The sequence below is a fragment of the Panonychus citri genome, unplaced genomic scaffold, assembly GCF_014898815.1.
Source record: "Panonychus citri isolate SS breed McGregor unplaced genomic scaffold, ASM1489881v1 Contig00026, whole genome shotgun sequence".
Taxonomy (NCBI): Eukaryota; Metazoa; Arthropoda; class Arachnida; order Trombidiformes; family Tetranychidae; genus Panonychus; species Panonychus citri.
In genome coordinates, this window is record NW_026515431.1 from 1 (window position 1) to 14302 (window position 14302).

A 14302-nucleotide genomic window follows, 5' to 3' on the forward strand; every position below is an offset into this window, starting at 1 on the left:
GAGTAATTAGTTTTCCAAGAACGAAGTGAGATTTTGATTACTGATATTTTCGTCTCGATTCTTGTCAGAATTTTTCATGTTCAGATTGATTCCTTGGTGAATTAACTGAAATTTTATCTCATTAGCCCCAGAACCTTTTTCATAAAGTAAAAAAAATGATCTTAATGTAAATGAGAGAGAGAGAACGATTTTATCTCTAGTCTATTTTCAGTTTCATGATATAAGAAAAATTAATAAGAAATTAACAAAATAATCAGATAAAAACTCAAAAAAAATGATAATTAATCATGATTTAGAGGGTAGAATATTTTTTCAGGGGAGAATTGAATTTATCATTTTTTCATTGTTGATTTTTCATCTCTCTTTTTTCAAATCTCTGAGTGAATTAAGAAACTTAACTTATGATGATTATCTTAATGAAAAGTAATTAGGAGACAGTTTATCAACTTATTCTCAGATCTTATTTGTATTTCCACCTTAACTGATCCATTGGACGATTATCATGGATAATTAGCTTGATTAGCTCACCGAGTAATTAACTTCTAATTAGAGATCAACAAAAACAATCATCATTAACTAATTACAAAACAATTTTGCTTCATTGTTATTGACTGATAATCAGTGTTGCCAATTTGGTATCTTGATTAAGTAAAACATTCTGATTCTGTTAATCATTTAGCAATAACAAATAATCCACCTATCAAATTCACCCTTTCATATACAATTAGTTGAATTACTTTTCGTATGAATGAAAATATTTTTGTTCTAATTGTAATTGATTAACTTAATCATTCTTGACAATAAAGATTAGTTTGTTTTCACTTATGTAGATGGCACCACCTTTTATGTTTTCGGTAATAAAGTTCAGTTAATTAGATTAGACTGAGTTTCTTAATGAAACTTGTTAATTATAGTCTTTACGAAATCATAAATTATCATTGGGTAGACTATGAGAAATGGGTAGTTTTTCAAAATAATTGATTGAAGTGATTAATTTAATGGTAATTGTCTCTTTTCAGATGATTTATCTCAAGGAAATAATAAAAACGACGAAGTCATTGAAGATGATATTTGCAACTCAGAATTTAACAATCAAAAACTAGATTTGGAATATGAAAGTGAAGGTAAGTTAATTTGATTATTGTCTTCATTCAATAGTAATTTACAATCAGTCTACTTGATTTTGTAGAAATTTTTTTCTGTCAAATAATCTAATTAACTGAATTACAGACTTAAGATTTTTTTCCCCTCACAAATGAGCTTAATGTTTGTTTGTTTTTCGAATGATTAAAATTGTGATGATCTTGATTATCACTGATGATTTTCTGTCTATTCTGTTATTCTGATTCTTTATTCAGTTTACAATGAATTTTTCTTTATTCTTTTTACACTCATTCATCAGATGAATTATATTCAATGAATATACTCCTGAGATCAGATAACTTGCTCACTCTCTTTCTTTTTCTTTCTTTCTCTCTCTCTCTCTCTCTCTCTCTCTCTCTCTCTTCCATTTTCTTCATCTTAACCATGCACTTTACTTTTTCATCTATTTCCTACTTTTTTCCATGTCTCATCTCGAAGGAATCGAAAACAACTCTCACTTTCATCTCATCTCTTAGTTCTGACTCCCTGAGCTTCTTTATTATCCTCAATCTCTCTCCATCTCCCTTTCTCTCTCCTTCTCTCTCCCTCTCCTTCTCCTTTTCTCTTTTTCTCTTACCTCAGCCAATATTATCTTCTTTATCATTTCTATCTCCATCCTTGCCATCTTCATCTTCATCCTCATCCTCATCTCCATCATCATCATCGTCTTATTTTCCATGTTCATCTTATTTCCAATCCCATGAGAATTTGCATGATGAATTCTGAACCAAAGACTGAAGCTCAATTCTCATTGGAATAACCATTAATGTACATTTCTTGAGTTCGTTACAATTCAAAACAAGTAACGTTCATACTATAAACTAATATACCGAACATAGACTTCGGCATTCTCTTCAATGTCATCATATTCTCCAATTCTTAACATGTTCAAATCAACTTTGAACAGAAAACTTCGAAGCATCGACTCGAAATATTCGAGTTTTCTTATAATTCATACATCTAGATATATTCTTAGCAAACTGTCATTTCACTGACCTTCATATAGTTCATTCTAATTCTAATAAGACATTTTCTTCAATTCTCTCATGAAATGTATTGTTAGAATAAAATTCATTCAGATAATCATCGTTTTGAACAATTCGAGCGTTAAAATTGAAAAAATTAATGTGATTCAAACTTATTTTGAATACAACAACTTTCAAATAAACGATTAGCTACAATCAAAATCAACTAAATCAATTAGATTTCGTTACAATTTAATCAAGAGATATTCATTTCTCAAGACATGTTGATATCCAAATCAAATTACTCCAATTAAATCATTTGACAAGCATTTGAATCAAAATCAAGATTAAACTTTGTCCTGACAGTTAAAATCCCATCTCTCAAACCAAATCAAATCAAATTAAATTTTTAACAATCAACCAAATGATAAAAAAAACTCAATTGATAAGCGATTAATTAAGACTATTGAAAATTGATTAAATTCACTGAAAAGCTTAAATAATAACCAATTACATGATTATCTCTCTATTTTTCCTCAGGAATAAGTTACTCAAGTTCAATGGAAAGTCTGAATTCCGATATTTCTGATTCATCATCAATATCATCATGCTCCGAGAATTATAATCCTTCAATTGATATCACACAATCAACTCCTTTCCAATGTCAATATTGTGATAAATCATTTCCAAGATTATCTCATTTGAAAAGGCACGAACAGGTAAGAATCTTAATCCAATCATGAAAAGGATTTAGATGCAAAAAAATTGTAACAATTGTTTCCCTTTAATTGAAACTAAATCATTGAGCAATTAACAGATTAAGGTAACAATCAGTTGATGTTAACCGTTGACCCGATAAAAGTTATTCAAATGAAGTAAATAACAATGGTCTCAATTGATAATCGGTAACAAACTGATAAATATAATTGTTAACATTCGGGATTATCCTTAATCATAATCAACACACAATATTAAGTCCGTTTAAGAGGCTAATAGAATAAAAAGAAAAAGAAAAGTTCGAAACATTTTCACCTTTTCTCTCTCTCTCTCTTTCTCTTTCATTCTAAGTTTTTCTATTTAGCCTTCGGCGTGCGAAGTGAAAATTTATATTAAGACGATAATTTCATGTAAATTTCATCATCAACAAGATTTAATAACAATAGAAATAAGGAAAAGAAAAGAGAGAGAACTGAGATTAACTAAGATTAAAGGTGATGTTACATTATTATTATTCATGAGGAACAATGTGTATATCGTGACAATCGATGATTGAATGAAAGGATTGAATTCTGTGAATGAATTGTTACAGAGAAAATGGTAGAGAAAAATATTGTATTTAAATTTGAATATTATTTTGAAAACACTTGTAAAAGTGTAGATAACATTTACTATTATGGTAAAAAGCTGCTCCTTTTGCTGGACAACAAGAAAACCATTTTAAGTGTCCACTTTTAGGAAAATGAATTGAGAAAGAAAACTTTTTAAACTCTTGTTTAGAGGTTCTCGAAAGAAACAATTTTTACTCTTTTACCTTTGACCATGCGATTGTCTCCTTGTTCATGTTAAATTGTCTGTCCATAATTCACTTTCATCTGGTTATTATTATTATTGTTACTTTTGGTCACTCAATTGACCCCATGTAAAAGGTTTTCCTTTTGTATCTAATATTAAATGGATCAAGGTCAAACTCTGTATACAAAATATTCAACTTTCTTCCTTCCTCTCTAGTAATGATGCTCATCATAGTGATGGAGATGTTGTTGTTGTTGTTGTTGTTGTTGCTGTTGTCGGTGGTGGTGATGATGGTTGAGGTGGCCGTGGAGGTGATGTTGCTTTTACTATTGATGGTGATGCTGGAGATGAAGATGAAGATGGAGACGGAGATGAAGATGGTTATACCTCCCCCACCTCCTCCTCTTTCTCCTTCTCCTCCCTCCGCCCTTCTTGTTCCCTTAACCTATTCCAAGTCCATTTGAAATCTATTAAATCGCTTTGTGGGCAATCACAAAAGGGCTAAAACTTTTCAATAATATATTTCTAAGCGTTTACGCTTATTTCATTCTCATTTAGCCTCTTCTAATACAATTTTGCTCTTTTTTCATCCTCATTCTCATCACCATCATCTCCATAACCACGATCATCATCATCATCATCATAATCAACATCTTCTTCTTCTTCTTCTTCTTCTTCTTCTTCTTCTTCTTCTTCTTCTTCTTCTTCTTCTTCTTCTTCTTGTTTCCCTTGTCATCTATTACTTTCAATTTCATTGTTGTTTAATCCTTTCTCTTCCTCTAGTATCTGTCACAAGAAGAGTAGCCGGAAATCGCCCAGTTCCAGATGACATATATTGTTATTTCTTCCTATTCTATTTCCGATTTTTAAACCTTAAATTTAGTCACAAAATTGACCCAATTATTTATTTATTTCGTTATAATAGTAAATCACAATGTACTTTACCATTTGATTGTTAACTGATAAATATTATCATAACTTCATTAGAGTTGTAATAGACGATCAAGGTAAATTTTAAAGATTCACCACAATGATAATGATAGATAATTAACTGAAACGAAATAGATAAATAACAATCAACTAATTAAAAGGTAAATGAGTTATCTTTTTACCTTAGAGTTTATTTACTTTTCCTCATTAAGGTGACAATGGATAATTGAAATGTTATTTTCTTTTTCAAAACTTTTCTCTCTTCCTTTTTTTTTCTCTTTCTCTATCAAACTTTGTTCTAAACACAAGCCGATCTTTATCTCGAAACTTTTTCCTACCTGGAAAAGTTTCGTCCAGAATAAATAGAATCACGAATAGAAAAAGAAATCATCTTAATCATCATTATCGCGACAGCCTGATATTACTTGTTAGGCTTGGTTAACTTGGACATTAGTTAAAACGAAACCAATTAAGGGTAAAACTTTTCGTCTTCCTTAGGTGACCGGAGGGTAAAAAAAAGGCCCACTGTGTATTTACCTGGATGCTTGTGTATGTGACAAGAAGAGTGATCCTCCTTTTGTATGATTCAAAAGAAAAGGACAGAAAAGGGTTTGGTCAAGGATAAAGTCTTGACCACCTAAGGTCAGTCTCTAAATTAGGTGAACAAAGGTAAGTTCATTAGAAACAAGAAGTTAAAACTTTACAATATATATTTAAAAGTTTACCAATAGATTGTAAATAATGATTAACAATTTTTGAAAGATAATCAATCCTTTATAATGATTATCACTCAATCATATCAAACATTCAATCAATAGTATTGTTATCAAAATGTTATCGATTATTTCAAATGAATAATTAATAGTTAACATTGACCATTGGAAATGATAATAATGATATCAATTCATTCATCTCATGTCTACAATGTTATTTACACTTTCTTTCACTTTTCTGGTCAATTCTAATGGTCTCAATTTCTAGTGGTCAGTTTTATTTTACATTAGAGACCTTATAACCTATTAAAGTTACTTTATTATAACAGCAAATAAATCAAATGATAATATTGTTTAAATTGTGATTTCTAGTTGACAGTTTGTTTGATTGAAAAATAGATTCACTTATTATTATTTGAAACAAATTCATTATTTAGAAATGGAAATGAAATGAAAATAATAATAATAATACAAACTTTCAATATCTGTCAATGTGTTGGTCAATTGAATTAGATTGTAAATATTATTGACCACGAGACTTTGATACAATGTTGATTAGATTATCAATTGTGAACCTTTTCCCATTCTGACCAATTTAATTGTCATCAAATGACAATCAAATCAAAGGGAATAGACAAAAAGTAAATCATCTCAATAAGTTTCTATTACCAGTTACTATTAACATTTGATTTTGTCGAGATTTTTTTTTTGTTTTCATTTATTAAAAATTAGCTCTCTGATCAGTTAATCTAATAAATAATCAAATCTCATGATTAAAATTAATAATATCAGTTGATTAAGAGATCAGGGTAAACATAATAATTCATTGCTAATCTTAAGGAAATTTTTTTTTCTTCTAATTGAATTGAATGAATTATGATAATGATCATAAAGGAGATTGGGTGGAGATGAAGTTTTCTAATGAAGATGCTAAAAGATGATGAAGATAATGTCTCTATTAGCGAATCCACTCACCTGCTTGCCTTAGGGCAAAAGAAGAAAATTTCATCTTCTTCTTGTTGTTGTTCGCCTTTCCCACCCTCAATCTCTTTCTTCTTCTGGCCACCCAGGGCCATCTTCTCCTCCTTCTTTTCTTCATCATCTTCTTCTTTATCATCTTCTCTATCATCCTCATCTTCTTTACGGTAGAAAGAGGAGGAGCATTTGGTTGAGTGTCTATTGCAATCGGACAATCAGTTTCACTCGCGAAAACTTTTCACCTTTTTTTTTCAAACATTCTCAATATACAAGAGAAAAGAATAGAAAAAAAAAGTTTTTTTTTCCTCAATTTTCACCTGAAAAAGTTTCATTTTTTGCTCTTTTCCTTTCAATTGTATCAACAAATCAACTTATCTCCTAATTTCTGATTCTCTTGTTACTATTAATTCACCAATCATGGTACAGAATCACTCGGATAAAATACCTTTTGTGTGTAATTTTTGTCAAAAGGCATTTAAACATAAACGAAGTCGTGATCGTCATATTAGGATCCATACAGGTAAGTTTGAAACATTTTTCTCTTTCAACTCAATCAATTCAACTTCATTCATGTTTCTTTTTGCAAAATATATTCAATTTGATTCATTTTTCTTTTCTCATTTTCTTCACCTTAACTTATTCATGATTAGGTGACCGTCGGTATAAATGTAATCATTGTGATTCCGCTTTCTCACGAAGTGATCATTTAGGAATTCATATGAGAACTCATGATGATAAGAAACCTCATCGTTGTTCACAATGTAATCGAGGATTCTCAACATCAGCAGCATTAACATCACACATCCAGAAGCACAAGAAACTCACCAAATTATCACCTATTGATTCAATTTCCAATTCCAATAATAATGAGAGTAAAATAAACTACGAAACAAACATTATAAACAAAGATGATAACCAATGTGAAGATGAAAATACAAATGTAAACAATACACAAATGGATTCACCTAAAGTTTCAATGGATGAAAAATTAGAGGATAAAATAAACAATCATAACAATCATCAAGTTACCTGTGGCCTTTGTGGTAATAAATGTTCATCACTTGAAGTTCATATTCGTGAATCTCATTTACACCAATTACTATTTGCTGGTTTACTACAGAATTCAATCTACTCAGCATCGGCTTTTGCTAATTGGCAGCAATTAACATCGATGCCACCACCAGTAATACCCAGTGGTATGAATAATACTCCATCACAATCACCTAATCCAATTGTAAATGAATCAATTAAACAATCGCCAAGTAATGATAATGTGATTTCTATGAAAAATGGTCAATGTAACTCATCAAATTTGAATCAATCTTCAAAGAAATCAAAGATTCTATCATCCTCTTCATCTGTACCATCAACGAATGGACTTAATTGTGATCAAGTAAATGAAGAGAAAACTTTATCTTCCTACTTTTCATTATCTTCATTGGATGAATCCAAAGTTCCATTTCTGTGTAATCAATGTTCACCTTCACCTTATTTTCCTGATTTTGAATCATTTCGAGTTCATTTGAAGTCACATTTGAATCCATCATCCGGAACAATAAACACTTTGGTTGGTTTGATTGGTCAAGCTAATCATCAACATCATCACCATCATGGTAATTCACCTATTGAAAGATCATCATCAACATCTTCTTCATCATCTTCATCCACTTTACCTTGTCCTTATTGTGAATCAATAATTACAAGTGAATCACTTGAATCTCATATAATCAATTCACATTTAGGATCAATGGTTTCATCGTTTTCCTGTGAATCTTGTAAAAAGATATTCACCAAATCAGATGATCTAACCAAACACCTAATCGATTATCATTCCCATCACTTGTACCAATGTTCAATTTGTCGTGAAATGTTTGACACTGACGTTTCCTTGCAAGTCCATTTCCAAGTGAAACACTCGAACCAGTGCAAAGTATTCAAATGCTCAATTTGTAATCAACTTTGGTCCAATCAAGAAGATTTCAAAGTCCATCTTAAAGTGTCGCACTTTTCACCAAATACTAATGGTAATCTAGTCTCATCGCCGTATCATTCCCACTCTCACTCTCACTCTCACACTCATTCTCACCCTCATTCTCATTCTCATTCTCATAATCACTCACATTCGCACCCTAATCAACATCACCATCTAAACCACAACCACAACCTTAACCATAATCACTATTCAAGTGCCTTTAATAACCTTAATCATCATTTGCCCTCTTCGTTAGTTTCCTCCACCAGTAATCTTGTTAATCCTTTCTCAATGTTTACTCCTAAATGTCAATATTTTAAATGTTCATATTGTCCTGATGAATTTCACATTGAGTATCTTCTTGAGAAACACATTCAAACAGTTCACTCCTCGAACCTCAATAACAATAATAACACGAAAATTAATCACAAGGATAAAAAGTGTATCACAACCAATGAGAATGATAATCATAATGATACAAGTTCGAGATCACCAAGTCCAAAAAGGAATCAATTATCTCCCGTTATCTCTGAACAATTAACGGTAAATTGTAAACCATCGAAAACATTAAAACGGAAATCAAGTGAAATCGATATTGATATTGAGACAAATAATGACGATTCCAATCATAATGATGATCAAACAATTAGCAATAATTTAAATGGAAATCAAGATGATGAAAACATGATTAAAGATGAAAATGAATCAACACAAATCAAGAATAAATTGATTTCATCATCAAAATTATCACCAACAATTAACTCAACCCTAAATAAATTACACTCAACAACAATTGTTGCTAACAAATCAATTAAAAACTCAATTAAGTGTGTAAAAGGTGATTATCTTAATTTCTTACATAATAATTTAATTAATTCCTTATCAATACCAATTAAAAACAACAACAACCTTTGGAATCCTTATATTAATTTAATTTGTAACAATTAAATCAATTGCAACTCAAACAATTAAGCATGATTTATAATGTTTCATTTCATTGATAAATATTTTTTTCTCATTAATTTAATTTAAATTGTAAAATTTAATTTGTTAAATTGTCAACAATAAACTCACCTTATTATTATTATTTTACTTTTGCATGGTTATTTATTTATTTTCATTGATCATTATTATCAAATATCTGAATGAATATTGAGTAATTAAAGTTCAATATATTCATACAAGTTAATCAGCTGATCTGTTGGTCATTTTATCGTTACAGTTACTGGGGGTGGTGGTAAAGGTCCAGCAACGAAATGTAATATTTGTGATGAAATTTGCGGTTCGATAAGTGACCTGGCCAAACATAAGCTTAAATATCATAACGTTTTCGGTAAATCAAACTCATCGACTTTACTATTATCAAGGTGCCTTCAGTGTTTCCAATTGATTAAAAGTGAAAATGAATTTATCACTCACCTGATTGAACATAACAACAATAGTAACAATAAACAATTAACTCCATCAACGGTTAAATCAACCAATTCCTCATCTAAATCATCATCAATGGATGAATTACTACGAACTGGATTAACTAAATTTCCAATCTCTTGTATAATCTGTAAGCAAACTTTGCTTCGTCCATTGGAAATTGGAATCCATGCTAAATATCATTGTTCATCAGCTGAGATGATTAAATCAACCAATTCGATGAAATTAAGTAAATCACAATCAGTAAATCACTGCAACAACGATTTGGTTCAATCACATGAGAATATTAATTCATCGGTTAATTGTAATCAATTTAAAGCGACAATTAAAAGTGATAAAATTGTTTCATCTTCTTCATCACCTTCATCATCATCATTGTCACCATTATTATTATCATCTTCCTCATCATCTGTATCTTCATTGGCAACTTTGATTCCCATTCAAGATCAACCATTATCTTTAACTACAATTAATCAAAATGATCCTTTGGATACAATTAATGATCATCATGGTAATAAACTGAAAGTTAATTTAATTGAAAGTTATCAACAATCAACATTTACCACAAATGAACCTGAGATTAAATCACTCATTGAAATTGAGATTATTAATCAAGAGAAAGTGAAACTTTCAAAGTGTTTATTATGTGGATTTAAAAGTCAATCACAAACCGAATTACAAATTCATTTAATTGAACATGATTATAAAAGTGCAACAATTAATTGTCCTCTTTGTAAAACTAATCATGATAATCCAGTTAATCTTCAAGTTCATATGAATTCACAGCATTCAAATGAAACAATCTTTAATTGCCCTCAATGTGACAACAAATTCTGGTTTCTATCTGAATTAGATAATCATAAATTAGATCAACACAGTTCCAATGATGTTTCCAATCAAACTAATAATAAAAATCATCACAATCAAGAATCAATTGTTGATAACAATCAATCAACACATGAGAAAATTTGAACAAATAATCATCTCGATGAGTTAATTTCCAACAATTAAAACAGGTAAGACTCAAAAATCATCAAAATCATTGATCAGTTGCTGGTAAACAATCAATCAAATATTGAAAAATCAGCTGAGAGAAATCAAAATTTCTCTAAATCATCCACTAGATGGCAGTCTTACTTTTCCAATTAAATTGTTGTTCATTTTGTTGAGTCAATTCAAATTAGTATCATAACAATTTATTGATTGTGTTGTTGTTTTTTTCTCTCTACAATTTATTATCATTTCTTTGACAGGTTAATATTAAATCTAAATTATTTATTTATTAACTTCCTGAGTTCGATGCGGGTCTAATTTGACCATTACAGTTACACAAAAATTCAATAAGATCCTAAGGTCAATACCTATTGGATTATAATGATAATATAGTTAATCAATTTCTTTAATTCCATATTTAAATCTTTTCTTTTCTCTAATCCTCATCTTCTCATGTCATCAAAATGAATATTAATCCAGTGATTATTGATTGAGTCTCGTTCCAAGTAATTCATTTGAAATTATGGTTCTGATTTTCCTCTTGCTTGTGGTGGTAAATGTATTACAATGATGGTAATTAAGACTTTGATGTTAATTGGTCATTTTAAGGATGAGTAGTTGACAATCAGAATGAATTTGATACCCACTTAACTCTGATTGTGATGAGACCACATCTAAACTATAGACATTCATATAGTCAATTGAACAGCAATCGAAACATTAATTACTTTGATTTGTTTTTTTTTTCTTCCTCTTCAGAGTCTTTCTAACAATTAACTTTGATTTGTTTCGATTAATGTGATAACAAGTTTATCTCTTTACACAGGTAATCAAGAGGAGGAGGAAGAAGAAAATAAAAGCAGGAGAAGCGAAATTTGTCCCCAGACTAACGATTAATTGAATTACCACCAAAGCAGAGGAGAGAGAAGCTCACAGACAAGGTTACTTCTCTCTCTCTCTCTCTCTCTGTGTGCATGAGAATCAACAAGTAATAAGATTCGGATCCATTGGCGTTCACCTTGAGGGCGATCAGAAAAAAAGTAAAAAGAGAGGCGAATCCCCCTGAAGTAAGAATTATCTTCACAACAACATGGCAGAAACATCTCAATCTTCTACCTTATTATTCTGATGATTAACTCTATATATTGGTAAGACCTCCAACAGTAGAAATTAAGGTGCTTCCCTCTCCATCATTCTAAGTCTCATCATCTTCATCTCAGGGTGTTGTTTTTTATAAATATTCCTCTTGTATCTCAATTACGGATTCAGGATAAAGAGAAAGAGAGAGAGAGAGAGAGAAAACAAGAATTATGGGAATGACAAGGCGAAGCTCAGTTAGGAAATTTATCATTCAGATTCCAATCTTTTCGATAGTTAAAAGGAAAAATTGAAACATGGGTGATCCTGATTTTCCACTCCTAACATTTTAATTTCATCTCTTCTCACTCTCCTCTCTCTCTCTCTCTCTCTCTCTCTTCCATTTCCCCCTGAAATTCTCGACTGTCTCTCTATGCAAGTTAATCTAAAAAACGAGTCAAAACAAGTCTTGATCTTGTTGATTTCTCTTTCAAATATCACATCAAATTTGACGTATTTTCACCTGATTTATTTATTTATTTGCTTCTCTCTGTTTGTGGTTAAATTACAAAGATTCATCTTCATTGATGATTTTTCCTTTCAAATATTCACTCAATAGTTTTTCGTTATCAATCAACTGATTGTCATTATATTTGAACATTTTCTTGCCCCAGAACTGTCATTAACTTTTTAAATACCAAGAAACAAATATTAAACTAATCAAGATTTCATTTCATTCATTTGGTTAACAGGTAAATTAACTTGAATACGATCAAGTTAATCATTATTGTCATCATTAAAAACTAAAGTCAATCAATTTGAGGCAATTTGAAAAAGTATCAATTCCTTAACTAAACTTGGAAATTTCAATTTGATGAAAAATTGAAACAACTAATTAACTAATTCAAATCACCAAGATGATTAAGTTTGGTAAGTTAATCTCTCAGATAATCACCAGATTTAAAAAACTAATTATCATATGGATTAAGAAATTGTTATGAAACTTTTTCCATCAGTAAATTGAAACAATTAAAATTAGATCATGAAAGATAAATCGAGTAGGTTGATTAATTGTTCATCTAATTAGAAAATTAATCAATAATCAATCAGTATGTGTCTTCAGAATTTGTAACAATTAAAAATCAACCATATTCATCACAATATTAGTTGTAATTTTTTAATTGCAATTGAATTTTGCTTTTTCTTAATCATTACAACTGATTGTGATTTAAGGTAGCGTGAAGATTTAAATTAGGTTTAATTATTGATTAATTTGATCAATTTTCTATTCGATAACACCTACAATTAAAGTATATTGTTATTACATTAATCAACTTTGACCTAATTGCTATTGTTTATTAACCTAAATTATTGGGATAATAACATTACCATAATCCTCTGCCTTTATCCAATTAACTTGATTTCTTAATTGTTAATCATTCTTACAATTAACAGTAAGATGAGTTAACAGTTACAATTTAATATTCCAAGTTGAAAGATTTATTATCTAATCATTGAGATACAATTTTATTTATAGTTTTGAATGAGTTAATTACAATTTAATCAACTTAATTTTCTCTTTAATTTTTTTTTCTTCTTCTTCCTTTTATTCTGTTTACAGGATTATGACAATTAAGGAACAATGGATTCTAAATAATGGATTAAGAGATGAATGATTTACTGGGAAAATAAGGATCACTCATAAAAGCTCAACAATCAATCGTGTTGATTTGCGATTAAATTGAATTGTTGGGATATCAGTTGATTAAATGAGATTATATTATTTGCCATTTACAAGGATTGATGAACTAAATTTGATGAACAATCAGATATGAGATTTGAATACATTATTACTCATTATTGTTTCTTTTTACTTAATTTCAATGTTTGTTTTTCAAATGATTAAAATTGTGATGATCTTGATTATCACTGATGATTTTCTGTCTATTCTGTTATTCTGATTCTTTATTCAGTTTACAATGAATTTTTCTTTATTCTTTTTACTCTCATTCATCAGATGAATTATATTCAATGAATATACTCCTGAGATCAGATAACTTGCTCACTCTCTTTCTTTTTCTTTCTTTCTCTCTCTCTCTCTCTTAATTTGCTCTCTCTCTCTCTCTTACATTTTCTTCATCTTAACCATGCACTTTACTTTTTCATCTATTTCCTACTTTTTTCCATGTCTCATCTCGAAGGAATCGAAAACAACTCTCACTTTCATCTCATCTCTTAGTTCTGACTCCCTGAGCTTCTTTATTATCCTCAATCTCTCTCCATCTCCCTTTCTCTCTCCTTCTCTCTCCCTCTCCTTCTCCTTTTCTCTTTTTCTCTTACCTCAGCCAATATTATCTTCTTTATCATTTCTATCTCCATCCTTGCCATCTTCATCTTCATCCTCATCCTCATCTCCATCATCATCATCGTCTTATTTTCCATGTTCATCTTATTTCCAATCCCATGAGAATTTGCATGATGAATTCTGAACCAAAGACTGAAGCTCAATTCTCATTGGAATAACCATTAATGTACATTTCTTGAGTTCGTTACAATTCAAAACAAGTAACGTTCATAAACTAATATTG

The 14302-nt window shown here is 29.9% G+C and overlaps 1 protein-coding gene across 3 annotated transcripts; it reads left to right on the top strand.

Annotated features, from left to right (window-relative positions):
* Positions 1 to 956: 956 nt before the first annotated feature.
* LOC128396720 (zinc finger protein 423-like) lies at positions 957 to 13661 on the top strand. Of its 3 annotated transcripts, XM_053357326.1 has the most exons (9): positions 957 to 1124; positions 2649 to 2827; positions 6668 to 6761; positions 6892 to 9051; positions 9436 to 10660; positions 10898 to 11210; positions 11464 to 11785; positions 12467 to 12644; positions 13336 to 13661. In XM_053357326.1, exons 2-5 carry the CDS (start codon positions 2669 to 2671, stop codon positions 10614 to 10616), a joined length of 3594 nt encoding a protein of 1197 aa, XP_053213301.1. In that variant the 5' UTR covers positions 957 to 1124; positions 2649 to 2668; the 3' UTR covers positions 10617 to 10660; positions 10898 to 11210; positions 11464 to 11785; positions 12467 to 12644; positions 13336 to 13661. The 3 variants fall into 3 exon arrangements, with proteins under 3 accessions (XP_053213301.1, XP_053213303.1, XP_053213302.1); XM_053357327.1 differs by lacking the exon at positions 10898 to 11210 and having other exon boundaries at positions 958 to 1124; XM_053357328.1 differs by lacking the exons at positions 10898 to 11210; positions 11464 to 11785.
* The last annotated feature ends 641 nt before the right edge of the window (positions 13662 to 14302 follow it).

Bases quoted from the DNA above. Each gene is read 5' to 3' on its own strand.
- LOC128396720 (XM_053357326.1), top strand. From the start codon at position 2,669: ATGGAAAGTCTGAATTCCGATATTTCTGATTCATCATCAATATCATCA. The intron at 6,762-6,891 runs GTAAGTTTGAAA...ATTCATGATTAG, and splicing joins TCATATTAGGATCCATACAG to GTGACCGTCGGTATAAATGT. The intron at 9,052-9,435 runs GTGATTATCTTA...TTATCGTTACAG, and splicing joins CTCAATTAAGTGTGTAAAAG to TTACTGGGGGTGGTGGTAAA.